The 27183-nt window shown below is 49.6% G+C and overlaps 1 protein-coding gene across 1 annotated transcript; it reads right to left on the reverse strand.

Annotated features, from left to right (window-relative positions):
* Positions 1–1510: 1510 nt before the first annotated feature.
* On the reverse strand, positions 1511–25701 carry LOC141940133 (cystathionine beta-synthase-like). Its single transcript, XM_074860913.1, has 16 exons — positions 25690–25701; positions 23751–23905; positions 20065–20171; positions 17446–17580; positions 15986–16065; positions 14635–14766; positions 13297–13366; positions 11945–12036; positions 10687–10812; positions 9570–9654; positions 7830–7935; positions 7180–7251; positions 5781–5915; positions 5116–5224; positions 4274–4358; positions 1511–1824 (listed from the first exon to the last, which is right to left on the reverse strand). Exons 1-16 carry the CDS (start codon positions 25699–25701, stop codon positions 1727–1729), a joined length of 1599 nt encoding a protein of 532 aa, XP_074717014.1. The 3' UTR covers positions 1511–1726.
* Between the last annotated feature and the right edge of the window lie 1482 nt (positions 25702–27183).

Genomic DNA, 27183 nt, shown 5'->3' on the forward strand with positions numbered 1-27183 from the left:
TCCCAACTCCCAGTGAAGAGGAGCTCCCTGCAAAGAGACCCTGGCTGTTGGGTGGAGGCAAATCTCTGCTCCTCTTGCAGGCAGGTCTGTTGCACAGGAGGACATACTGCAGTTGCAGGCATCAGGAAGGGTCTGGCATGTCCCAGGCTTCAAAGTGGTCCAGACTCAGTTCTGGGCTTCATGAAGTTATGGGGCACTTTAAGACTTTATCATTTGGACTAATATCCTTCAGTTTGCAACAGAGTTGCTAAAATAAATACAATACAATGAGGTTGAGATAATCAGTTTTTACTTTTTCTGGACAAATACGGTTATTGCTCTAGCAAAAACTTGCAGATCTGATCTAGCTTGTGTCACTCAGGAAACAAAAGACAGTGGAGACACTCTTCCTAAATATAAATACTTAAGCACTCTATAATTTAATAAAAATCTCGTATAAACTAGATTAGATTGAAAGTACGGACTAGCCCACTTAGCAGCAAGCCAAAATCAAAACTGGTTCTTGTCCCCTTGGAGCACTCCCAAGACTTATAGAAAGATTGCAAAGCTCTTAGTATCTTTTGAGATCAAGTCCCCCAAACTGGGTTTCAATGGCAATTCAGTTTGGTCCCACAGCCCTCCTTTCACATTTGCTTTCATTTATGTTCTTTTCAGCCATGGCAAATGGCTCTTCAGACCTTCATTATCAGTTCCTGGAACATAATACTCTGACAGCAAAATTAAGATCAACCTCTCCTTCCCCTCTACCCCTCCATAACGAACTCTCAGGATATTCATGAGATGATTGTTACAGGACACAGGGATGAAGCCATATCCCTTCTCTCAGTTACTGTATCTTGAGAAGGAGTCTTCACATCTTGAAGGGGTCTGCTTCACTGCCCCCTCCCGCAGCACCGTGGGCGAGACCCTGGTGCCACCAGCTCCCCCAGAGGTGAGGAAGGTGCCTTCCAAAGGCCAGCTGCCGCTACAGGAGTGATCATTCCCCACCTGCCCAGCACCTCGTCCCCCCTGCCCATCACAGCCCTCGCCTGTCCCTTCCTGTCCCTCCTGTCCATGCCTGCCCAGCTCCCCCCCTTTCGCATGCCAGGGTGCCATGTCCCATGTCCCACCTGCTTCCATCCTCATTGCTCCTCCAGGGCTCTGCCTCTCCCACTCGCACCTGGGGAGGGGAGGAAGCAGCTGCCTCCTTGGCCCCCAGACAGAGCAGGCGGTGAGAAGAAAGCTCTCTGGGGGAGTGCCTGAAGGTGGAGAGGAGCAGGAGCAGCCGTGACATGGCTTGCCCCCAGCCCTCAAGAAAGCTGGAGCTTCTCATGGTAGAGACAGGCTCCAGCACTGATGGGACCAGGACAGCTCGCGGCAGCTACAACACCAGCAGTGCATAGGTAGCTCCTGCTGGCAAACACGCCAAACCCCACACCTGCTAAAATCTGGGCCATAGCAACCATCCCCTTCCCATCCCTCCCCCCCGTTACCTCTCCAGCCCTGGGTAGCTCCACGTAACCACACATGGCTATTAAACACAATTTCTTTAGTTATCGTCTCTTTAGTGATATTCTGGGTGGCATTTAGCAGACAAATGGTTATTACATTACAATTTTCCCCTAGTCATTTTGAGAAACTATGAGCTGGATTAGACCAGAAGGCACCCTCCGCTGGGTGGTTCAGGCTTGGAGGGCGCAGCTGGCCCTTCCGGAGGAGTGGAGCTGGGCGCAGCCACGCCGCTGTGCTACTTCTTGTCGTTTCTGCTGACAAAGGTGAGGAGGTCCACCGCTGTGACCACACCAAATACCATCTGCTTCATGAATGAACTGCCATTTCCATTGACTGTAAGCACAGAAAATGCTAGTTTAGTGGGGGGGGGGCGGAAAGAAGACACACACACACACACACACATACACACCCCCACCCAGCTGTGCAGAGGACGCTATTTGTTTCTTAAGAGAAAACCTTAATGGGGACAGCAGCTGTCTCTGCTCTGCCTCAACAGAAATGACTAATGCAGCCTTGGTTGGGTTACTGGGATCACATCAGGGAGGTTTTAGCTGCAAATAATGCACACTTTACCAGAGCAGGAATCTTAATTTCCCAGTTGTTCTTACCCAACCTCTGTTCCAGTCCTGCTTCTATCACCACAAAGCTTTTCAGGCCAAACTAATGAGACTCTTTAAGAGCAGCAGTGAGACACTTTCTGCTCTGTTCTCATAACGTCCTACACCACCATTAATAAAACAGCATTGCAACAATTCCTTTAACTGTCTGATAAATGTTTCCTTAAATAAAAATAAAACTGGCCACCAGAGTCCAAACACGAGATACAGTGCAAGCTCTGAAGGTGGTGGGAAGAAAGTAATAAATAAGGGGGTAACTGTGACGGCATTAAAACGCAGCTCTGGAAAAGAAAACGAGTGTTGTTTGAAAACCAGGGCAAGAGGCACTGCATACAGTTGGCTGATATTTTTTGATTGGTACCATTTCATTTGCAGATACCATTTAATTTATATTGAAATGTGATACAGAATGGATTTTCATTATTTTATGACAACACAGCTGAGAAAGGAAATTCTGCCTAGCATTATTTTTGGTAAGAGAACGGGAAATGTGCATCAAAGGCAGTTTTAAATGACAGAATTTTGTTTGCAACGTTTTGTGGGAAAATGGCTAGACTTGCAAGCCAGCTTTAGCGCTGATGGGGTGTCAGGACGGCAGGCCACGGAGCTACAAGCAGAGGTGTTGGGATGTTTGTGCATGGTGGGTTTCAGAGGCCTCTAGTTCAGCAGGCAACCCTTTGCTGGCAGTCAATACAGTGCAATATTGCATGCTTCTCACCATAGCAGTGCTTTGCATGTTCAGTGTGCAATCCCGTAAAATCAGTATAATTACACCCTTCAGCCCTAATTTAGAAGACCTAAATGTGGGTCTTCTGACTGCCTTTTCACATTGCTAACATTTTAAACAAAGCAACTCCCTCGAGATAAGGCCAAATTTGTACTTCTAGAAGTTTTATGGTATAATTGTACTGGAAAGGTGTGTTAGGTCATATTTGTAGAACAGAACCTGCCAACATACCTGTTTTGGTGAGGGGAGCGACAAGGTGTGATCCCTGCTGCCATGGATGTGTCAGCAACCCTCATGCTAATGTGGTCCTACTGCACATGACTCTATTGAGTCGGTTTGCTTCACCAAGGAGGGGGTGGCTGTACAGTGGCTTGAGAATAAACCAAAGCTGCTGGTACAGCTGCTTTATTGGACTAGGCTAATGGTGCTTCCAAATTGACAGAGCAACCCTATACCCAGACATGGTCCGGGTGCCCCAGGATGCACGCATCAATGTGCATTGTGCCCTCTGACTCCAGACTCACGTGCTCCTGCCACAGGGCTTGCTCATGGTCCAACACATTTGTGTTCAGCTTTCTTGACTTTCCCTGGATCTCCAGGGTAGGTGTCTGATAGCACCCAGCACCCAAGGTCCCTTAACATACTTAACATATCAATTTACCCAGACCCTCTGGGGCACACAGGCATAAGGACATCTCTTGACTGCATCTCCAGGGGTGGGCAGGTCTTTAAGCAGTGGGATGCAGACTGTGTAGTTTGTTCCCTTGCACTTACATGCCTGAATTCCACCTAAGATTTATCTAATGTGCCCAAATGTTCCTTTTGCCCTTGTCCTTGAGATGCTAAGTCTATGGAGGCCCCTGACTTCCCCCTTGTTTCCTCTGTTGCCCACAACCAGCAAGGCAGTGATTTGAATTTAAGGTCAAGAGACTAAAGGAGTACTAGAAGCCTGAGCCTACAGCTGTGCAGCAAAGGCACAGCACCCCAAGCTGCTACCTACAGCCCACCTTGGCTGTCAGAGGGGGCTGGATGAAATCACATAATGAATACCTTCCCATCGCCAAAGTGGGATTCCATGGGAAACCATGTGATAAGGGGAGGGGATGGAGCTGACGGCTGCTTCAGCGTCACCCCAGCATGGGGGGACAACACAGCTCCCATGGCCAGGATCTGTCCAGTAGTTTGCTGGTCCCAGGCTCCTGTGTTTAAGGCTTCCCCCCTCTTCCCTCATCCCTGTGGTGTCAGGACAGGAAATGGGTGACTAGTTGGCAGTTCCAGGGCTTTGCAGAGCCATGGGACAGAAATCCTTCCTGCAAAGGCTCAGGGGCTGCACATGTGGAGCAGCTGCGCTGATACCTACCAAACTCGGTTTGAGCATTTCCCTTTCCCTTCTCAAATATTCGTGCAAAGCCTGTACAGTGCTTCTATAGGTACCTACACTGCATTTGCTCGTGTACAACAATAGCAAAATGGTCATTCTCCAGGATGGAGGAAAGCTTCCCAAGGCTGTCCTCCAGGCCAATCTAAATGGGACAAAAAGAGGCATTATACATTTTGCTTCACATTTAAAGGACAGTAGTGTGGAGCCTGACTCCTGCCTCTGACTGTAGCCATGAGCAGGCAGGGTGGCACCCAGATGGACCAGGATCAGGTGCGCCTTAGCCACCCGCACTGTTCTGGGGAGATGGGAGGGGATGCAAGCAACCTGTAAACCTGGCTTTGCTGCAGTTGAAATACAGCACTGTCTCCCGACAGCCCAAAGGGCCTCCATGGGTCAGCATGAGGTGATGGCTCCAGCTCCCCTAAAACACCATCCATTTAGCTCACTCCACCTCTGGACCACTGCCAGCCGACCCAGGCATCCCTCCCCTGCACACCCACAGGACCTGCCCTGTGTCCCACCGCAGCCTGTGCCTGTTGCCCCAGGGTGCTGACCCCTGGCGATGGCTGGGCTCTGATTTCAGAGGGTGCTGATTCCCCAGCTGGATTAAGTCTTCTGACAATGTAAGGTTGGGGGTGGATATTCACACACTTTGATCCTGGTGTGAAAACTGCCATGTCTGAACTCCAGCGGCTCAGCAGTGTTTTTGCAGGTGCCCGTCCTTAACTCTCATCTTCATGATGTCACCATCACCCTCCCCACCTCTCTCTACCTTCACCTCTCTGTCTTTTCATTGTCCTCTTCTCCCAGCTCCTCTCAGACCTCAGGGTGGTGGTGCACCTCTCCCCCTCTCCCCGTCTCTGGACAGCAGTTGACACCAGCCACAGCCTTAGCAGTACCTTTGAGAACTGATCATAGATGACCTTCGTAACAGGGTCTGAGAACTGTGCGTTTCCAGCCAGAACTGAGGCGAGGGTGTTGCTGAGGGTCACCATTCCCAAAATAAGTCTGTAAGGAAACAGGGAGTTTTACAAAAGGCAGACCTGAGGTAAGGCACACATTTTACGTAGGGTTGAACTGCTCCCCTTGTGACTAAATTGCTGCTGCCATCAGTGGGAGGCACCAGCTTTTTCCTTATCTGAGCAGGACAAGAAGGTCCTTGTCCTCACCAAGCTCTTGGTTTAACAGCAGTTAAAGTCTGCTATTGCAGTCCAGGACTTAGCAGCTGGGAGAAGGAAAACTTGTGCGCTCTCCAGCTGCTTATATGTGTGGGTTTCCCACCCAGCCTTCACCTCTCCTCTGGCCTCCCCTTGCCTGTGCACTGATTCAACCTCAGCTGAGTCTGGTGGGCACTGGATTTGGCTTTGACTTTAACTAGATCATTTACAGGGAAATTTCTTGATGCATCTTCACAAGGAGGCAGATGATACTTAAAAAATATGCATCATAGAATCCAATGCAAGAGCCCCGTTGCTGGGTCAATAAATGGGACTTTTTCTTTAACTTCATCATGGCTGCTTTTCCTATGTGAATGGCCACCTCTGTGATGACTGAAAATAGTTACCCTGATTCAGCAACAACAGGAGCTTGGTCATATCCCTTCTCTTGGAGGATCTCAATTGCCTTTTGACAGCTGACTTCTGGGAGGAGAATGAGAGGGGCTGAGAGATTCAGTTTCTGCACCTTGATGTTCCACCACCTGTTGAAAGACAAATGGCGGCACCAAGCTGTTACTCTCTGCTGTGTGGCTGTGGGCCTTGCTGAGGGAGGCAAGGACAGTAGAGATGACACCAACCACGCAGAGATGTTCTGCCTGACTGCAAACCTCACCCCACTCTTATCCCCAAAGCAGTAATGCTACAAGTCCACCACGGCCAGGTCTTGTGGAAGCCAAGATTTCCCTACAGCTGGTGTTCATACAACTCCAGAGGCAGGGCAGAGGCCAGCAGTTGGCAACGGGCTAGGCTGTCCTGAATCTAAGGAAGTTACTGAGGGCTTCACTTCAAGCTTGTGGCTGGGGAGGTCTACCAGTTTTATTTCATTGGTTTGTATCCTTGGTCCTCAAAACACAGCATTTGCAGCCCTCCAGGAGAGAGCCTGACAGAGATGCTCCTGTGACTTATGAGGGACAAGCTACGCTTGTTTACTGGACACCACAGGCAACTCCCAACTCATCTCAGCCCTTGGTCCTTGCAGAAAAGACAGGGCAATGCTAGAGGCTGGAAGGGCCAAGAGCAATTCTAACCAAGCATGAGAGGCCTTGGAAATGTATTATGTTTTTAGGAAATAGTTTGCAATAACCTTTGGTTATAGTAACCCAAAGGAGCAGTTGACATGAATAATACCTGCTGTCTGTAAAGTGAGACTAGGCATTTTCTGAACAACCTTATTTGCCCAGCCACATATCAACTGGCATCAGCAGTTTGTCTGTGATTCCCTGCCTTGAGGGGACTCTCTCCCCATGGTGTCCAAGAGACAGCTGAGTTGGTCATCTTTTCTGGCCTGCAGCTCTGGAGAGTGAAAATTTACTGTTTCCTGCCTGAAAAGACTTCCAGAGCTATTTGAAAGGGTGCTTGCTACAGGAGGGACCCATCTCCCTGCTGGCCTGTTGTTCCTTTGAACATCAGCTGTGGAGTAGAGAGAGAAGGTTTTGAGTGGAGCTAGATGTCCACCTCAGCCTTTCTGCTGAGCAGGGTTTAGGTGAGCTGGACAATGATTGCCTTGTGGGAGCCGATCAGCAACTTCAGGACAGAAACAGCTCCTTTATAGACTTGGATTGGAGAACTAGGATATCTAACCACTCAAAAGAGAGGAGCTGACATTACGGCCTCCCCAGAGGGATCTGGACTTAACTGCATTTTTTCTAAATACTGAAAGATAATACTTTCCTTTGAAGATAATAATTTCCAGACTCAGGAAGCTGATTCCCTTAGCACAGTTTATACCGGCAGAAGTTGTCTTACCAAGGCTTGTGCTCCTGGACGTCATTTAGGAAACCATTTTTTATCATCCACTTATCATTCAAAAATTTGGACCTAGAAATCACCAACAAAGAGAGAGTCTGTGAGCCTACCAGAAGAAGTCGTGCTTTGTTTCATGCACTAGACCACAGCACTGCCCCAGGGCTCCCATGATTTTTGCAGCTGGCTGCTCTTAGCCCCTTTTAAGGTCAACGGGAGCTGCGGGTGCTCAGTAACTCTTAGAAGCATGCCAGCTATTTGCCTTCCTAACATTAGGCATGCAAGTTCAAAAACTGTAGCTTGACTGATTCCTGCTCCGTGCAGTAAGTCACTAACAAGAGGAAATAAAACCCAAGTGTCCCAACACCCAGCCCCTGGTGCTGGCCACGGTAGTATGTTCTTTCTCCCTGCTCTTTATTTATTTTTTTTTCCTGTGAACTGCTCGAGGCAGAGTGCCATCTCTGGGTTCCATGCTGTCAGAATTACTGGGGTGGTTCTCCAGCAACCCACACCACCTGGGCTCAGCAGTGCTAAGTTCATGCCAGTGAAGGGCCCCATGGCCCTAACCCAGGCCATATGCAGAGAGTGAGGGAGAAGGCTATGGGAGCTCCCAACCCAATGTTGGAAAGCAGGCGAGGAAGTGAGAAACTCACATGTAGTTCCTGACGGAGTCAGGCAGGATGACAACACAGCGCTGACCTTCCTTCAGGTCCTTGGCAGCCCGCACGGCGACAGACATGGCACTGCCTGAGCTGCCACCTAGATAGGTACCAAGAAGAGAGAGACAAGCGTTGGGGTTGCCCAGGATGTAGGGCCACAGTCTTGGTGCATGGGGCACAGTGCTGCCCTGGCTAACGGCGCAGAGGCACCCAGGCAAAGCAGTAGCAGAGGTAACACTTTGTACACCAGGGCAGCTAAAGACACTGGGAGTGGAAGGACAGTTGGTCCCACAGCCTTGTAGGCTTTATCATGAGGAAGAAGTAGGGACTGAAGGGACATGTTCATATGGTGTCTCTTGGCAATGGGCTTTAGAGGCAGCATAAGAGCCACCTTATGAACTTCATGAACCACTTCTTCACAAGAAGTGACTACGGGCAGGCCAAGGGCTGAAAGGTTCAATACGGGGACATGTGTACCACTGCTGCCCATGCTGCACCCTTCCTTTGGGTGAGGAGAAGATCATGCCAAATCTAGAGCTTCTGACTCACATATTTCGCTATCAAAGATTGGCTTGAAATGCATTGTAAAGACTGAAAAAACCATAAACATTACATTCATGCTTGGAATACCAGGCCAACGTGATGGGAAGACTTAAATGCTCCCTGTGTCTGTGTGCATGCATGTGGTTTGCTGCACGTAGGGAAAGCAGGTCCCTGCTTTACAGAGGCAATTCTTCCACCAATAGTTTGACTACTGGAAGTCAAACACATTCCACTATCTGTGTGCCAATTACACACTGCATTCAAGGCAGCACGTATTTTACAGCAGGTTAATTAGCACTGGGTCACATTTTTCAAACAAATGAGGAAAGGCCCTGAAAAATGCAGTTCAGGAAACATGAAGCTATTCACAAATTATAGTTGAGTTCAGCAAGGGGTTTCTGTTGAAACACAGTGACTCTGTGCCTGATAGGTTAAATCAACATTTAAGTGTTTCATTACAAATGGCCTGATCTTTTTCAAAACTCCCTTGATGTGAGTGCTCAGGACTGTTATCAGCTGTAACTACAAGACTACATATTGTCTGGTCCTGGATGCAAACCTATAGCTATCTGATCGGTGGCAGGGAAGGCAGAAAAACTCTGATGCTGTGTAGAGGCTCTTAGGGTACAAGCAGGGTTTGTCTGAGGGCACCTGTTCATTTTGGAAAGCTGGTGGGATCACTTACAGCTTGTTGGCACAGGCAGAAATACTCAGTAAGAACATCTTACACTTTCTTTACTTTCAAACTGTCCTGGTCCAAACCTGGCACCTCTAGCGTGGCAACTGTTCAACGACAGAGAGTACAGCCTCACAGAGTTGTTAGCGGAGCGACAGTTTTAGCCCACCTGTCCTGCCTCAAGTCCCATTAATCCTCTCTTCAGCACATGTAATACTACACCACACAGAGTTAGGCCTGAAGATCCAGTTCCATGTACAAAAGTGCTCCCGTAAGAGGAGAGTTATTGCTTCTATAATTATTGTGGCCGATGAGTCAGATCCCAGACTACAGGCTCACTGCCGCACCTCTGAAGTCTACAGTGACCTACACACAAGCTCAGGGTTTGGCCATTCAGCTCTGTTAACCTAGCAGACACAAAATGCAGAGAGCACCTACCCCGAAGCGTTTTGGTGCCAAGAGAATGAGGTTCAGAAAGTTTGTTAAGAGAAGCAATTGTTGTCATTGGTGCTTACCACACAATAATCCCTCCTCTCTGATGAGCCTGCGAGACATGAGGAACGAGTCTCTGTCATTGCATTTATACCACTGATCAACCACCTGAAGAGAAAGCAAGAAGATTGGATCTTGGCAGTCTTATTTCAGGCTGTCCTGACCCTCTGAGGCATGCTGAAGTGCTGATGCCTACAACATCTGGAAGCTTTGAGCTGCTTTCCACAAAAGCAAATGCATTTGTCAGGGCATCCTTGGTCCAGGGGGTGTGTCTTTGCTTGCTGGCACCCACTCTAGTCTTTCCAGCCAGCACCCTTCCCTTGGAGAGTTAGGGATGTCTGACAGGTCCAGAATCAGGATGCAGAAGACGAAGTGGTATTCATGATGTCACAGGCTAGGCTACACTAACGGTCAAGATTTTGCCAGGCAAAATTAGATCCAACTACAAAAAGAATTTTGAGGTATTACAGGTCACGGTTCTAGTCATGTGTCAACAGCAGAGATGTGGTTAACACAAAACTGAAAGCAGAAAGAATCTGGGGTCTGAGGCTGTGGGGGACCTTTCTAAGATCGAGACCAGGGAACACAGGCAGCTTGAATTAAGGCTTTAAAGCTCTGTGCCTGGTGGCAACTGATACACCAAGAAGAAACTTGACAAGAAACGGTACGAGGCTCATGACCTGTTGTCCTATATGGCTTGGATCTTGTCTTCCAGCCCATAAATGGTGCAAGGTTTCTGCTGTGTGCGTGAGGTGCCTGCAGCAGCAAAGCCTCAGGAAACATGAATGTGATGAAGAGCAGCCTCAGCACTGACCTCTTCTGTGTGACTCTAGTGACAGGCACACTGAACATTGGTGAGGCTGAGCTGAAGAGGCTGGTACTGTGCCATATTCCTCGTTTGCCCCTGTATTTGCCTTCTCCTTGTAGGTCAGTTATAATCAGATTTACTCAGAGAGATGCTTTAATACTGGGGTCCCAGTCCCCCCACAACAGCTCGTTTTGCACCAGGAAGGTACACAAGTAGCCTTAGGGCTGGGCCACAGCTGGTTGCCAGAGCTGGCTGGCTACCTCTGAATTTGGGAACAGGCTGGATGCAAAGCCAAAGATCAGAGAGAAGCCTCTCATCACATGGCTACTTACTGATCTGTCAAGGACAGTAGGGATGAAGTCATGCCCAATGCCCTCCACTTCAATGATTGTGGTGTTCGTTCTGTTCATCTCACTGGGCAGAGCGACAATGGACCCGTCAGGATCTACACCAATTATCTTTGAGGGAACAAAGTTTTGTTAAACCACAAAGGGAGCTCAGAAATAGTCAAAACTCAGAGGAAAAATTACCCACGCCCTTATCAGCAACGTTTTCCTTCCCATTATATTAATTAATATTCCTATCCACTGGCAGCATGGAGAGCTTCCAGGATAAAAGGGTAGTTTCTCACTGACTTTTTAAATAGATCCTAGCTAGTGTTCAGCTGCTACAGAAGTGACTGGTGGTTTAAAATGTTACCACTCTCAAGGTGTTTGTCATCACCCCTTTAGCAGAGCCTGCTACTTCCAAAGCTCAACCCTTAGGATAGCATGAGTGCTCCTTACTCTGCTCCAGTGCAAAGCCATTCAGCTAGCTCAAACCTGTGGGAAGCTGCGGCTACAGACATCCTTTCTGGATCTAGTTGTGCTGGCTGACAGTGGCACCACCCTGGTTGCTTATAGCGTTACATCTGGGCCGAGGTTGCCTTCCTCAGCACACAACTTAAGAAAGGATGGTGACACTGCTCCACATGCAGCTTCAAGCAGTCGGTGAGGTAATCTTATGCACAGGTCCTCCAGTGGCTGGGTCCACACCATCTTGGTTTGCCTCTGGTGGAGCAGGGATGGCTCACACACTGGCTACGCCTGAGAAGCAGTAACTGTCAGGCCTCCAGTCTGCCTTGAAGCACAAGCTCTCCAGAATGAGCATCTATGACTGGTGTCAACCATGAAGCACGGAGGCTTTTGCAATGGCAGATGAGAAGCACTTGCACAGTCTGCATGTCCCGCAGAACCGCCAGAACAGAAACTGCCACCAGTCAGGTTAACCAGGAGCAGTAATGCTGTCAGCAGGGCCAGCCGCTTCTGCGGTGGATGTCTGACAGTGTCCTGCAAAGGGCAGGGCACCAGGCAGGGTGGCATTAGTAATGGGGCTGTGGAGCCTTTGACTTCTAAGGCACTCAGATGGATCTAGGTCAAGCTGAGCGTAACACCAAATTGCTTCCAACAAAAGCCAAGCTCTCTGTGAAAAAAACAAATAGGTGAAGACAACAGCTGCTAGCTCAGGTGAGGGTTAGGCTCAATCAAAAGCACAGCAGGAATACCCAGGGGGGCCATGGCTCCCTGTGGGCAGCCCTGCCTCCTGGTTTACCTTGCACTCTGGACACTTCTCCTTCAGCTTCCTGGCAACGCCAGTGACGGTGCCTCCTGTACCAGACCCAATCACCACCATGTGGACCTTGCCTGCAGGTCAAGAAAGAGGGAGGCTTGCAGGGACTCAGCATGGCCTCCAGCATGGTCTCCCCTTTATTCAGGGGCCTGCGCAGATGCAGAACCCACGTCCCTTGGCTCCTAGAGCCCCATTTGCAGAAAGGATAGGCAGAGGTCATGCTAGAGGCCAAAGCGTGGTCCTGTGGACAAGCTCAGATGAGCTTGCAGGATCTGAGCACAGCTGATCCTGCCTCAGCGCAGGGGGCTGAAGGTGACCTCCAGATCTCCCGCTGGTCTCCATGATTTCTCTGTCTTTGGCATCTACAGGCTTAAGGGGGAGGGAGTATCTCAGCACTTCCAGCCCTTTCAAACCACACCATGTGGAAGCAAAGCACGCGCATGAATAGCAACACATATCAATAACAGGCACAACTTTTCAGCTAGAGTTAGCACCCACAGTGGAGAGATGGCAGAGCTCTGCCCTGGCACCCATGTTGGTCAGATGTAGCCCCACTGGCATCCTGGAATTATACTGATTTAGGACTGGTAGGAGCAGAATCAGAGTCAAGCCTTCAGAGCCTTATGCTGCAACTGCATTGGGAAAAGGGGACTTGTAATGCACTGCTGACAGCCAGTAAGAGCAAATCTAAACGTTGTAGTGGAGAGGAGGCTGGGAGTCTCTTGTTCCTGTTGCTACCCGACTGCTTTACTGTTATGATAACTGGTCTCCAGTTAAAATCCTTGAGTCCTGTTTACATTTTGCAGTGCTCCCAATACTGGCAATAAATTTCACTTCTATCTGCACAGACATGGACTGGGAGAGTCCTCCCACAGCCATCATATCAAATGTCATTAGTCTGTGAAGTTTCTCTCTATTTTGATTTGCAAATGAGTGTGCAGGATCAGATGCAGCCTGCCATGCCCTGGTGGATTTATATTCCCCAGCGAGGCCTCCTGGGACATCTTGTGTTCCCAGCTGACAGCTCACAGAGATGTTTTAGCCACTGAGAGACGGATTCTTCCTCCTTGGGTACAGCCTGAATTCGCTAAGCCTCTGGTCTCCTCCCTCAGGCTTTTGAAATGGGAGGCCATAGCAGGAAAGCCCTGCAGGCTCAGGTGTATCTGGAGTGGATTATGAGAAGTTGCTACACTCTGCGTGTCAGTATTATTAAGGGTGACTTTTTGGCTGTTTCTAGACATTTAGGTCGATAAATGATGTAAAATAAGCCTCTCAAAGGGGCCTATAGCCCTCTGCACATCCTCAGCACATAGGAACAACAGCGCAGATGGTACCTTCACACTGCTCCAGGATCTCCTCAGCTGTGGTGTCGTAATGAGCCAGGGGGTTGCTTGGATTTCTGTACTGTTTATTTCAACAGAGAACAGCATGAATTACTGTGTGAAACGTAGGTCAAATACCAAACTAGCAATAGCTCCTGCCAAGCTTTACCCAAAGCATGCAACTTCCCCCTCCTCTCCCTGGCAAGGGGTGGACTGCAACCCGGCCAGGCCAGGTCACAGGTATTCCTCCTGGTTGTCACTTTGTGACAGATTTCCAAGGACACGTGGAATTTGTCCACACTGAAAGATTAAACGTGCCCACAAACACTTAATCTCTGGCACTTGGTGCTTATTCGGTGTGGGGATGGTGCAGCTGTCCCATATGCTGCATTGCCAGGTTTTGTGGAATCTGGTGGTTTTGTTAAAGCCCTAGCTGCCAGAGGGGAGAGAGCTCCTTGGTACTTTAGTTATTGCTTAGATAGAAACATTTTAACTTTTCCTGTTGCCTTGAAAAAGTTGAAAACACAGCCCCACAATACTCCTAAAAAGCTCAGGAAACAACAAAAAAATCTTTCCTCAAAAGCCGCATTAGAAAACTGTTTTCAAGTATCATATCTATATCTAATTTTGAGAGCTGCTTTGTCATTTAAGGGCATTTGTGGTTGACAGTGCAGCAAGTTAGGTGGCTGGGAACTGTGGGCCAGAGTAGCTGTCCTACCTGTACAGAGGGATTTACCAGAGGGGTACACAGGTACAGCACTGAAATGTGTGCAGCCCCATGTTCACACCCATAGATCAGGCTGCTTCTGAAAAGCATATTCAGGCACTGAGCTCCCTTTTTCTTAAAAAGAAAGAGCTTGCCTGACTTTTCTGCACTACAGGGCTCCCTACTCGCTATAGGGGTGCCTTCCTGCACCGGGGTCAGACAGTGGAGTGCCCTCCTCCACAGTGCTGCAGAAACTGCTGCCGTGAATTATCAGTGTTTGCCCTTTACAACATGAGGCTTATTTTTGAGGCAGAACAGAGGCTGCTAGCCAGGCATAAAAAGTAATTTTTTTTCAGGTCAAAGTTAAATCTGAAGCAATTTGAGGAGTCTTTGAATTGTGCAAGAAAACACAGCCTCGCCCACATCCAGGCTTTGGCAGAAGTATTACAGGTTTGGAAGTGTCCCTTATTTTGCTTCTGTCACCCCGTCCTTTACAGAGGAGCGATTAAGTTTCAAACACCATAAAACACTGACGAAATCTGCCTCCGTTGCCAGTTTGAATGAAGCCCCCAAACACCAGCACGCTTGGAGCACACATTATAAACCATGTTTGGAAAGAGAGTCAGTGGAGGAACAGCGTTTACCTGGTCAAGGATGTGAGAATTTGGGATTTCATTTTTCAGCTTCCAGGCAACACGAATGTTAGACTCCGGGGCATCAAAGCGGGTGCACGGGGTCCTCACAATTTCAACACCCAGTGCCTTCAGAATATCGACCTTTGGAGGGAAGAGAGTAGATGTAACGTAACTGATCCCACGTAGCAATGGTAATGCAAACCTGCAGGCTCATGGCAGCGCCAGAGGCCAGAGGAGCTTTGCATGCAGGAGACATTTAGCATTTGAAGATACAATGTCCGATTCTCAGTTACACTATCTCTGACATCCTCCTGGCACCCAGGGCCTCCTGCCTTAAGCTGGCACAGGGATTCAAGCCTGGCCTCGTGCCCTGTCCTACTCACTGGGCAGGCTGGGGACACAGCAGCAGTAGGTAACACTATGCTGCTTCTTGGTGCCTGGGGGAAGGGGCAGAGGGAACCAGGGTAGGGAGCAGCATCTCCTATGTGCTGTGATCTGAGCCCTTGCATGCAAGGAGGAGGTCTTAAAGCTGGTTTTCCCCAAGTCCCTTCTCTCCTCTCATCAGGCATGGGGAAGGAGCAATTACAAATCAGCCCTATGGTATTAATCCACTGGGAGATGTGGCTGTCAGGGGGAGAAGGGGTCAAAAGAGAAGGATGTGTGAGTGTTGCAGCACCTGGAGATGAAGCCCATGGCAGCTGGAGGTGGCATCTGATTCAGACTAAGCTTAAGTGAGATTTAGGTTAAAATGAGGGTGGTGCTTTGGAGAAGGGCTCAATTTTGAGCCATGTCAGAGTCCAGATCTGGCTTCACTGGCATGAGTTCAGCTGAACAGTTTGTGAGACTTTTGGATCCCCAAGGCAGAGTTTCTGCCACCTCTGGGATGGCAGTTTTACCTGATCATTAGCTCTCATGCAAGTGACTTGATTTCCACCATCTCAAGAAAGCAGCTCAGACAATCATAAGCATCTCCAGGTTAAAGAAAACAGTAAAGACACAGAGACCAAGTGACACACCAGATGTCAGAGGGGAAGTTAGCAGGACCAGCCTCTCCTCTGCTCCATCCAGCCCTTGCCCTCACAGACAGCAGATATTGCTCCATTTCTCTGCAGTCACACACCATGTTTGTCTAACACATGACCCAAGCTGCACTGCTGATGCTAGATAATCAGCCAGGCCATCACAGTGTGCTTTTTATTCATCAAGAGGAAATCTTCTGAATAACTACAAAGCTATGTCAGTGTGTGCAGCAAGGATCATTAGCCTTTAAAGGAGAGGGCACTCTGTCTCTAGAAAGGGAGAGGCAGAGAGAGACAGGCAAGGAGATGTTCCCCGGCTGTGGGGTAATAGAAGCTCTGACCTTCTCCATGCTCATTTTCTCCGGCAAGACAATGATGCAGCGGTAACCTTTCACTGCAGCTACCAGTGCCAGCCCGATTCCTAGGTGATGGGGAGGAAAGGGAATTGGTTGACAACAGCATTTGGCAAGGCCGACCGACGTGCTTTCTTCCTACATTTCTCTCTCCCACCAGTGAATATAACCTAGAAAAGTCCACTGATGAGCTACAGGTGAGGGCATCCTCCACGAGCCTCTTGGGATGTTCCAGGAGTTCCAGGGAGCATGGGGGGGATGTGCTAACAGGCGAGCTGAGATGCAGTATCCCTCCTGCTCCCAGGAGTCTGTTAGCATGGCACAGAGGGACCCCTTTCCTCCCCTCACCAAGGGTCAGGCCTCTTCCTTTGTTTTCTGAAGCACAGGAGAGAGGTAATTTTGCTTCAGGAGTGCCTTCCCCTCCCCCTCAAGTGCTCTCAGTCGGACACACACACACACAAAGCCACACATGTCACCCTGAGGAGAGCAGGTGAAGGGGACTGCTGCTCCAATGTCACTGGGGGTGATGGATGGAGCCAGCTGCTCCCTAGCTAGAGGAGGAAGGTGAGGTTGGAGCAGCATGTCCTGGCAAGAGGCTGGAGGGAGCACAGTGACGCCCCAACTGCCCCGGATGGGCAGGGAGCCAGTGCAGCCACCTGGGGAACAGCCCTGGGGGCACACAGGTCCCCTCATCCGCTTGTCTGGGGGGGGCCGGGGCGAGGGGGACTGGCTTTGAGGTACCTGCAGCAACAGGACAGTAAGGAGCAAAATTCCTAGAGATGAGCCCCATTCTGCATGGCTAGTGAGAGGAAGGTGGGGAGCGCAGCGAGGGACATGGCCTCAATTCCGTCCAGAGCCCTTGACAGCCTCTGTTTTGCAGGAAAGCACGCTGTGCACATGCATGTGGTGGGAACACTGGTGCAGGGACCAGCAAAGGGACATGGAAACTTGCACTGATGGTCCTGTGCAGGCTGCAAAAGAGGGGAGAGGCTCCTCTGTTCTCCTCCTTCATCTTCATACCCCACCATAATCTAATGCCTGAGCAGGATGACAGTGGTAAGGAAAAAAAACCAGACGATTTCTCTTCCAGCCTGTCAGGAAAACTCTTTCTGGGAACCTCTGAATATTCAAGAGCTTCCCAGCCTGAAAACACCCAGGGTTGCCCCAGCTCCTGAGGCTGTTTGCCTTGCCACAAGGTAACCTGCCAGGCACGCCTGTCCAGGCACGGGACCCTCATGGGACCCTCGCAGGCCCTTGGGAATTTCAGCAACAGGGCACCTCAGCACCCTAGGATGCCCATGGCCACTGGGAGGGGAGCTGAGAGGAGGACAGAGCCAGAGCTTCAGGCATGTGCAAGAGCTCCTCAAATCCCTGCTCCTCCTGCAGCGCCTTGGAAATGCCACCCTGCCCAGGTACCCTGTCAGAGGGAGCATCCCTGCCCTTCCGACCTGTGTTTCCTGAAGTGGGTTCAATCAGTGTATCTCCTGGTTTTATAATCCCGGCTCTCTCTGCATCTTCCACCATCCTCAGGCTGATGCGGTCCTTCACACTGCCTCCTGCATTGAAGTACTCACATTTTGCCACTAGAAATGAAAAGGGAGGCTCCATCAGGGACAAGCTTCAGCTGGGAGCACCAGTTCCTTGATCCCTTAGCCCTTGCTGCAGTTATCTGAGGACACCCATTCCTCCCCTGCTCAGGGGACCGCAACCACCATCTGCTTACAGGGCGCCACAGCTTGTCATGGGATTACCCACAAGTGTACCTGCCCATAGTCCATCTTTCCTCATGTTTCATCTACCTGCAGCACTCCGAAGGCATGAGAAGGCCTGGTAAGTCCAGGATGGGTTTAAAATCAACTGGACATAGAGTGATTGCTAGGTGGAAGACCCCACACCAGTACGATACACCTTGCTGCCCTGCCTTGAGGACTTTTCTCTGAGCAAGGCACTGCCAGCGTTAACAGCAAGGTCTCATGGTCTTTCCTGAGGCATGGCAGCTTGTTATTAATAGGTATCTAAAAAGGTGCCCTTCTGTAGGGATGATTTGTAGTCCTGAATGGGGTGCCATAAAGAAAAATAATAGAAAAGGCACTTTCAGGTGTCATCCAAAATTATGCTTTCTTAGCCAAGCTACCAAAATCCAAGTAACGGAGACTTCCCAAGGCTCACTCAAACTCTGTTCCTAAATGGGCCTTCCACACTGCTAACGCTCAGGGCAGGACTCTTTGCACCAGGGTTTTGATGAGCATCTACATCTGAACTGATGGTACTGAGCATTGTTTTACAGACAACAGGAAGAAATGGGTACTTTCAGGGTATCATTCACTTCATCCTAGCAGAGACAGCTACTTCAGGCTGACAAATCAACCCGATACCTGAGCAGCCACAACAATGGGGTAAAGAATCTTATGCTCATCATTGCATTTTAGAATGCCAAACTGCCAAAACTTCAGCTACTCAGAGATTTCTGGAGGCACGGAGATTACAAGGTAATTGTGTCCAACCATAACTGCTTCCTTGACACAGCACTGCTGCAATTTCTTATATTTGCTTGGTAAAAGGTTCTGTGCTGACCTGAAGCTCAGAGGGGACCATGCAGCCACTCTGCCTGTCCTGCTCTCCTTCCCCTCCTGTGCCAGGGGAGGAGACACCATCCCAGCAAACAGGGTCTCCCCGGCCTCCCCGCTGCTGTTTGCACCAAATCCTCCCACACCCGTTAGGCTCTTCCCCCAGCAAGACATCCTTCAAGGCACAGACTGCTTCAGAGGGGGACCAGACACCGCAGACCTGTCCTCCCACCTCTGCCACCTCTGTCCACTTTCCCCTAACATTCCCTGAGGCCTCATTCTGGGAAGCGAGAGGCAGTGCAGCATGGATGTTGCAGGGTTAGGGGCCTGAGGATCCCAGGTCCTGAGAGGGGAATCTGGTCAAAGAGCACAGCATGCTCCATGCGGCCGTGTGCCCATGAAGGCTGGCTGCCAGGTGGATTCCCTGTTGCCACACAGGACCACAAGGTCCCGCTGTGCCCTTCTATTGAGCGTGAGTGCTTGCCAAGTCTCCTTCCTACCCAGCTATGTCACACTCATGAACTTTACTGCCTGAATCTTACTGTCCTTCTGCCCAATTTGGCTGAAATTAATTAAATAGGGTTAAAAATTACAGGAAAGGAGACTGAAAAGTCCATATACACAGAGACAGCCTAATCATATCATCCTTATTTCTGTAGGCGAGCAGGCTAAAAATAACCCTTATATGAGACAGCACCAGCGCTACGCTAACATCCCCTCAGGGGAGGACTTGAGTCCTGCTGGAAAACCTGCCCCAGCAGCCAGTGCCTTGGCCTGGCTTTTAGCACCAGGGCCTGGCATGAATGTTGCTGACAAACCCAGCCGTCCGCAGTCCCCGCTGCTCTGTCTGGGGCTGCCTTTTGGGAAGGTCCCCAAGAGAGGCTGTCGCTGCCCCTGGGACAATGATGCAGCAGACGGCAGCGCCTGGCCCAGCTCCAGCTGACCCAGTGGAGGTGGCACAGCCAGGCGATGCCACAGCAGAGCGGATCCCCCCCTGCGTGGGAGCAATGCCTGGTGGCCAGGGGCTGTGCTGGTGTGTGTCCCCAGCAGCCCAAGCTGCTCCCTCTGTCCGGGCAGGCTACGGGAGGAGTCCTGCCATGCCCATGGCCCCATCCCAGCCACCACGTTTTGGGAAGGTTTGGCCAGTCTCTCTTGGGCACATGCTACCCCAGGCACTGCAGCATCCCTGCCCGTTGCCATGATGTCATCTGCCCATCCTCAAATTCAGCCCAGCTCTGCTCTGGGCTTATGCTGCAGTTATTTAGGAGAGCTGCCTCCACTACGATTAGGCCCCTGCTCATTGCAGCTTGAAACCATCCTGTTTGGTCTGACAAATGACTGTAGTATAACTTAATAAGCAGGAGTACCCAACACGTGCCACATCTGGCCCTCCCCATCTGTCCTTGCTCTCCACAGAGCCTCTTCTGAAGCCCCCCTCCAACACCGCCCCTCACCCTCACCTCGTGGCACGGAAAAACCGGGTGGAAAGGGGACACTCACGGAGCTCACACTTGAGCCCATAGGACTTCCCAATCTTGTTGATTCGGACCATTGGGGTGCAGCCAATTTTCTTCAGGATGTTGGGCAAGATCTTTGTTTCTTCTGGCCTGAAATAATGCAGAGAGGAGAAAAAAAAAGTCAAATCAAAGCAACTGTTATGCAACATGAACCAAGATAAAATCTGAGTGAGGTTTCAGCAACTTTTTCAAGGCCACTGAGAGACACCCCAACTCCAAGAGAAAAGGTTCCCATCAACAATTAATGGCAACAGGAGCTAGTTACAGTTTTCCATCACTCTTACAAAGAATTATTAATTCTTTTGCATAAAAAATAAGGTAATTAATTTTCAGGGCTTTTCTGAAATGTCCTGTTCTGCAAGGCCTTGGGCCAGGCCTATAACTCAATGAAGTGAGAAGAGCTGACAAGCTTCAGGATTTTATGTAGTGGGTGAGAAAGCAGGAAGGCTGTGCACAATACAAGGCTCCCCCTTTTTTCTCTGTCCTACCAAAAACCACCTCTGCTTTTCGCATTTTCAGCTATCTCTTTTGCTTGCCTGGCCAGGACTCACAGACTTGCAAGAGTGGCTCCAAGCCATCAGAAAGGCCCAAGCCACAGAGGACTCTGGAGGGTTTTTTTGCAAATAATTGAACTAAGCTCTTGGATCAGTGCAATCCAGCCTCCCAGTTTTGCTAGTCTCTGTCAGACTCCAACAGAAGCCAACAACCATGTCACAGCAATTGCAATCAGAATGGAAAAGACCTGTTTGCACAACACACAGCTGAATTCATCTTGCTACGCAGCCAGTGAACTTGTGTCCTTACACTTTTTAAAAGATGGAGGGAAAAGACTGATGAGGGCTGTGTTTATTGGGGCCACAAAAGTATTGCCCCTGGTTGATAGCCAGCACGTCTCTCTCTTGAGTGGGGTGACAAAGCCCCACCCCCTCACTGCTCAGGTCTCCTTTGAACAGCTCTCGCCTACTATCATCCTTTGAACCTTGAACCCAGGTTATCCTTGTCTGCTATCACAGCTGGGCAGATGGCTGTCTGCTGACAGAAAGTCCATATGGTGCAGGGTTGACATGCTGATTTACTGAAAGACACACACACCTCCTTCCAGGTTTTGCAAGCATGATATAAACACTTTTTGCTTTGCAAGAGTATGGGGGTAGTGGTTTAGTGCAGGTCTTTACTACCAAAAGGAGCCAGCCTCCTTACATCTCAAGCCCAGAAATGATGGAGTATTACATGCATGCTGTTACTTCTCCCTCCATGGAAAGTGTAACTGCGCACATTGCAACCTCTATTGAGTGCTGGTAAATGTGAGGCAATAACTCAATAAATGAGCTTCACCCACAGCCGCAGCCATTTTCCATCTGCTCTAAAAGCCACCAAAATGCTCAGGGATTTCAGTGGAGCTGAGCCATGGCACGAGGAGACTCCAGCTCCTTCAGGCAGCTTTTAACTAGAGCTTGGCTTTCAAGAGAGTGACCTGCATATTACGTTACACATCTAGATTGCTGGAAGTCTTCAAGAGAAGAAAGTAAGGCCATTTATTTACCTTCAGCTAGTAATTGTGGTAAACAAGATGCTACTGTGCCCTTTGAACCCCAGCAAGGGGTGATGTGGCATAGTGAGGTGCTGTGCAGCTCCAGGGTCTGCAGTGATGGAGCCTGGTGAGGGGAGAGGGAAGGGGAAGGCAATCTGTGCTGCCTTGCATCCCTGAGCGAGCCTTGGCAGGAGGGCAAAGGTGGCAACCAGAAACTGCACTGCTCTTTTGCACTGCAATTAGCTACCGCCCCCTAAAAAGAATAGCCTTTCTCTCACTCTGGGATAAGTTTTCTGCAGTTCCTATCAAATTCCTTTCCCAATCACTGCCATATTTTACTACAAAAATAATAGTAACATGGTCAGCTTCCTTCCCCAGCTGCATGAGCTCTGTACATGTGCCTGAAGGCAGCAGATCTTTGGGGATACAAGGATCTCTGGCAAATGCCTTCTAAAGGATGTGGTGGGGACACTCTAGTTCTGCAGCTGCTATTATCAGTTCAGAATTGCAGTGGACAAGGATGGTTTTTCTCTAAGATCCCTGCTTTTACTCATGGCATGTTATTCCATAAGATGTCCAGGAGAAAAACAGTCCTGGCAAATGAAGTGATTCTTACTGAGGGTTTAGAGGGTCAGAATTGGCTTAAGGGATATCAGAACTAGTCTACCTCTGTATCTTTGGAAAAATTTAAATAATTAATATTCTTAATTAAAATAACATCTTGTCTTCTCCCTTCACCCCCATCCTCTGCTTCTACCACCAAAACTCAATCAGTTTTCACATGGGAATCACAGAAAGTCCAGAGATTTTGGCTACACTGGCTGCCACCTGTGCTTTACCCAGAGCAGAGAAACCAAACACCCCCCTCCAGTGTGACGTGTCCTAGTGTATTTTCCTCACTGCTGTACAGGAGTTATGTTTCAGTCCCTGCCGCAGCGACACCGCATGGGCCCCCTCAGCCAGACCCCATCCTCAGGGAGGTGCCCGATGCCTGGGACTGTGGCTGCCCTGGTGACCTCCCCAGCTGCCCATCTCCTGACTGGGGGGTGGGATGGGCCCTGGCACCAGCCCCGCCTTGCTGCCCCATGTCACCCTGATGCTAAATTACTAAAAACCAAGAATGTTATCCTGCTCGGCATGGTAACTAAGGAAAAAAAAAAAAAAAGTTTGACTAAAAAGAGCTGATCCTATCCTGAGGCACAGGGAATTTACTGGGTGACTGCCTGGATGCATGTTTGCTGGGTCAGCTCTGAGGCTGTGGAGCCCACTCCTGCCTCCTTCATCAGCCAGACCCAGAAGCAACAGCCTGGTGGCTGTGCTCTGGCCGTGTCCTGCCTGGCATGCTGTACAAAGCTCCCCCAGGCAGGCAGGCATCCACACAGAGCAGTGCCGCACCTTCCACGGGCTCCAGTTCCTCACGTGCTGGAGCTGAATTCATGTTTTACATCTTTAGCACAGCAGGGATGTGACCGCAGTTCCCTTGACATTTATAGGACAGCCTTATCTTTAATAGCTTGTCTGGGTCTGGTTTGCCGGGCCATTAAAGCACATCTCGTCTAGTCTAGTCTGGGCACTTTGGCAGGCTTATCTTACCATGGGAGGAAACCCACTGCACATGAATGTATGGCTGCTACTGCCTGTGCTGTACAACGGATGGGTGCAACAGCTTTGGGGTGTATGCATGCATTACACTACAGCCAGGAGAGCCATTGCTGCACCTCCTCGAGTGCCTAGAAGCTGGGAGTGGCTTCACTTCTGCTGTGCACCAGACCTCATGGAGTCCACTTTGCGGAAGTGTACAAGTGCCTGGTTGAAATCTACCTTTAAAATATGTTCATCTTAATTCTTCTAAAATGAGATATCCCGAACTAGCAGACGCTTTCAAATGTGTGCTGGGAAACACATAGCTGAGTGTTGAGCCAGACACATCTTTCTACAAGATTAAAGGGAGTGAGAAAGTTCTTCCTGGAGAGGAGATAGTAGGTGGGTTTTGCCTCCTGGAAAACAAACCATCATTAATGTAACATACTGTCAAACTATTGACTTGACCATCCTGGTGTAACAGTAGTACTTCATCTTCAGAAGAAGATAGCAAGCTGTCTGCACTCTGAAATAACCAGCATGAAAGAATTACTTACAAGGGCATACAGGAGTGTGGAGACTTGGTGGCAGGCGTTGCAGCTGTCCATGTGCACTTACTGGGCAAGTTGGGAAGAATCCACGTGCTGTCAGCTTTGCTTTCCTGACTTCCCACACAACTGCCGTTCACGAGCAGGCACGTCTTGGTCAGCTCCTGTGTTGTAGAAATAGAGACCCACAGTCACCTAGGAGGACAAGCAGGCAGGCAGGCACCTGAGCAATAATTGCTGAAGACAAGGAATGACTTCCCTGTTTGGGTGTGAAAGCAGGGCAGTCAGCCTGCATGGGGCATCCCTGCAGCAGCATTTCAGAAACCCAGTTCTACAGATGCATCAAACTGCTCTTTTTCGAGTAGTGTACTGAACCACATACATGGTAAACCATCACCTGGCCGCCATCTCCAGTAAGTCTTCCCCTGGTCTAATGTACATTGAAGCATTCCTTCCACTAGAAAATTTGGTGCTCTGTATTTAATTATTTGGTCAAGAGCAGTGTTTTTCACCCTAGCAGTGAAGAAACTGTAGATAAGTCTACCCAGCAATAATTTGAGTATACTTGTATGGTGGTAGTGGGCCTCAAAGCACCAGAGGACACCTCGACTCTGGTATCTGAGTATTAAAAGGAAAAGAGAGAATTGATAGAAACAGAACAACAGGGAAGGGCAGCAAAGGTGCTCAGGGGTAAAGAGCGAGTTCTACAGTAAAACAGCTTAATTAGAGGAGGATTCGTCAGATTGGAAATGAGACAGGTGGCTAGTGGTGAAAGCGGGCTGTAAATCCCGGGGGATAGGGAGAAGGTGACCGAGAAACACTTTTTTGCTTTTCAGCATCAAATAATAAGGCAAAATGAAATTATCAGAAACAACCATAGGAGCAGAGCAGGTAGAAGTGGAACCAGAAAAGAGTAAAGCAAGTTTGCAAAGGTCAAGTTCATTAATGGCTCTTAAACACACTGGCCTTGATGGTACCTGTGCTCTGTGAACACGGTAATTTGCTGTGCTGGTTTCTCTGTATTGCTGGTGCATTTACAAAGAAAAGGAGGGGTCTGGTTTTATAGTTTATTCTCTGCATCTGCTACTGACCAATAGCAGAAACAAGTTACACGGAGCTTTGGTGTGACCCCCTCTGGTGTAACCCTCTCTGAAATTCATCAGCCAACCTTTTGTACTAAGGAAACCAGCCACATGGAGAAAAGACACATGATTTTGGTAATTGAAAGTTTCTTTTCTGGCTTGTTCACAGAATGAATGTGTCTTGATTCAGCCTTTGTTGAATAAAGGGACCTTGCAACTCAGTAGGGTCATGGTTGGAGACTTGTGTCTTCCTTACAGTTGATGGTGAAAGTTGGTAATAACCTGCTTGTTGTAGCATAGTCTGTCCTATCTTCCTACACTACCATGGTGGTGCATTTTACTATTAGAACAAGTGTAATGCTCTCGGTAACTTCACTGTAGTAGAAATTCTCAAGGGCATGATATTGGACCTTCTTTCACATTTAACTTCAGATTGAGAACAAAGACATAATTTTGAAATTTGATAGAACCAAACCAGGGACACAAAGAAGAAATACCTCTACATTTCTAAACGCAGAGGACTGCCTGCAGAAGGACAAGGCCTACTGCCACGTGGAGGGGAGGGGATGTGGGAATGAACTCTAGCTACTGCCCCGGGGAGGGAATTCGGGCTGCTGACAGGAGGATGCTGGAGCCAACATGCACTGCACAGAGAGAGGAGGCAAACAGGTCTGCAGAGCATCATCTTCATCTCAGGCCATAAGGCCACGGCTCTGCCCCCCAGACAGCCGGGCTGCCTGCAGCACCTGTGAAGACCAGCTGAGTCACAGCAGCCAGGCACGCAGCCAGCACGCTGTTATGGCTGGGTCCTGATTATCTAATTAATTTGTGGCTCAACATGTGAGTCCAAGGGAGGCCTTAATTACCATTTCTGCCATTCTCCTTTTGCTTGCTTGCTCGTTTCACCCACTTGACAGGAGATTCTTTGAAGTAGCACAGCACGACTACCTGAGGTCTGCGCCGTGCTTTCCCGGTGGTTTCCCCACCAGCCGGGAGGATGGAGCTGTGGTTCACTCCCTGAGTGTCAGGCTGTCCCTGAAACACAGAAATACACCACACTGTTATACTAGCAGCAGAGGAGGGCTGAAATGGCCTGTGGCGTGTGGCCAAGCTTTCTTCTCAGCCAGAGGTCCTAGGGCATCTTTGAAGATGGAGGTCAACAACTTCATGTCGCCGCCTGGTCCTGCCACTGGAGCTTGAAGCAGGATAGAAGGCAGGGGATACCAGGCTGCCTCCATGCCAGGCACTAAGTTGCCTTTTCTCCTCTGGAAACACTGACTCCAGCCTCACAAAACAGTGAGAGACTATGAGGGCAGTCACGCCAAAACAGCTTGGACCCTGCAGCCGACAAAATCTCTCCTGGCAAACTTTGCCTCCCAGTGCTCTTCCCCACCACTGCCAAACCTGTTGCTTTTTGGGAGGGATTAACGAAAAAAAAAAAAAAAAGTTAATTTCCTTGCAAGCCAGGATTTGTGTCGGCCTTGAGTATATCTCCCCAAGCAAATCCTTGTTTACCTAATGAATTAACTGGGAAGGAGCAAAAGTCGCTTGTGGGTAAAGAAGAGATAAGCCACCGTGTATCTGAGGCAGTTAGCATGCTTTCACAACTGAGGTCACTGGTTACCAACCAAAATGTTGGCAAACTAGATTTTACAAGTATTTTTTTCCTTTTTTTTTTTTTTTTTTTTTTTTTTGCTGGTGATGCCCATCTCGACCATTCTGCAGTGGAGTGGAAAGAGAGGAGAGGCAGGAGACGGAAATTATTAGGGCTACTTTTGCTGGTCTTTTCCACCTTTGCTGGCATGTGACTCCCTGCCCTGGTGGGTGCCAGGCCTGGGGGAGGCCGGCATCGGCAGCGGGGCCTCGCACAAACTCCCTCTCCTCTCCAGCCCCGGCTGCGTGGACACACTATGTGTGCCCCATATTTCTCCATGGGGCAGCTCGGTGGAGCTGCAGGAGTGACATCGAGCTGCAGGGACTGCCAGAGAGGGCCCAGTGCCACTGGCTACCCTCCAGGTGAGGGTTTGCACCCCCACTTTAGGGCAGTGGCCCCAGAGCTACTACATGTTTCACCTGAGCACAAGGGGAGCCAACGCCATGTGTCTGGCTGCAGGGACGGACACCTGCCAAGCCCTGGGTGAAGGTGGGTGACCTCTGCGGGGGCTCAGGAGCACCCTGATGCCCCCTTAAGCACCCACCTGGGAATGGCAGCATCCAAGCATCTCCCTTGCCACCGCCAAGAAGTGCCACAGGCCCCAGCATTGCCCCTGCCAGGAGCAGCCAACCTGGCCCTGAAGCCAAGGGTTGGAGGCAGCATGCCATGCTGAGGCAGCTGGTGCAGGAGGACTTCATGGAAGGAA

This window comes from Strix uralensis, chromosome 2, assembly GCF_047716275.1.
Source record: "Strix uralensis isolate ZFMK-TIS-50842 chromosome 2, bStrUra1, whole genome shotgun sequence".
Taxonomy (NCBI): domain Eukaryota; kingdom Metazoa; phylum Chordata; class Aves; order Strigiformes; family Strigidae; genus Strix; species Strix uralensis.

What these genes read in the sequence shown, in the direction of transcription:
- LOC141940133 (XM_074860913.1), bottom strand. An exon ending in AGAGGAGGGATTATTGTGTG is followed by an intron (nt 7,936 to 9,569) that starts GTAAGCACCAAT and finishes GTACCTATCTAG; the next exon opens with GTGGCAGCTCAGGCAGTGCC. An exon ending in TCTATGATCAGTTCTCAAAG is followed by an intron (nt 4,359 to 5,115) that starts GTACTGCTAAGG and finishes TGTCCCATTTAG; the next exon opens with ATTGGCCTGGAGGACAGCCT.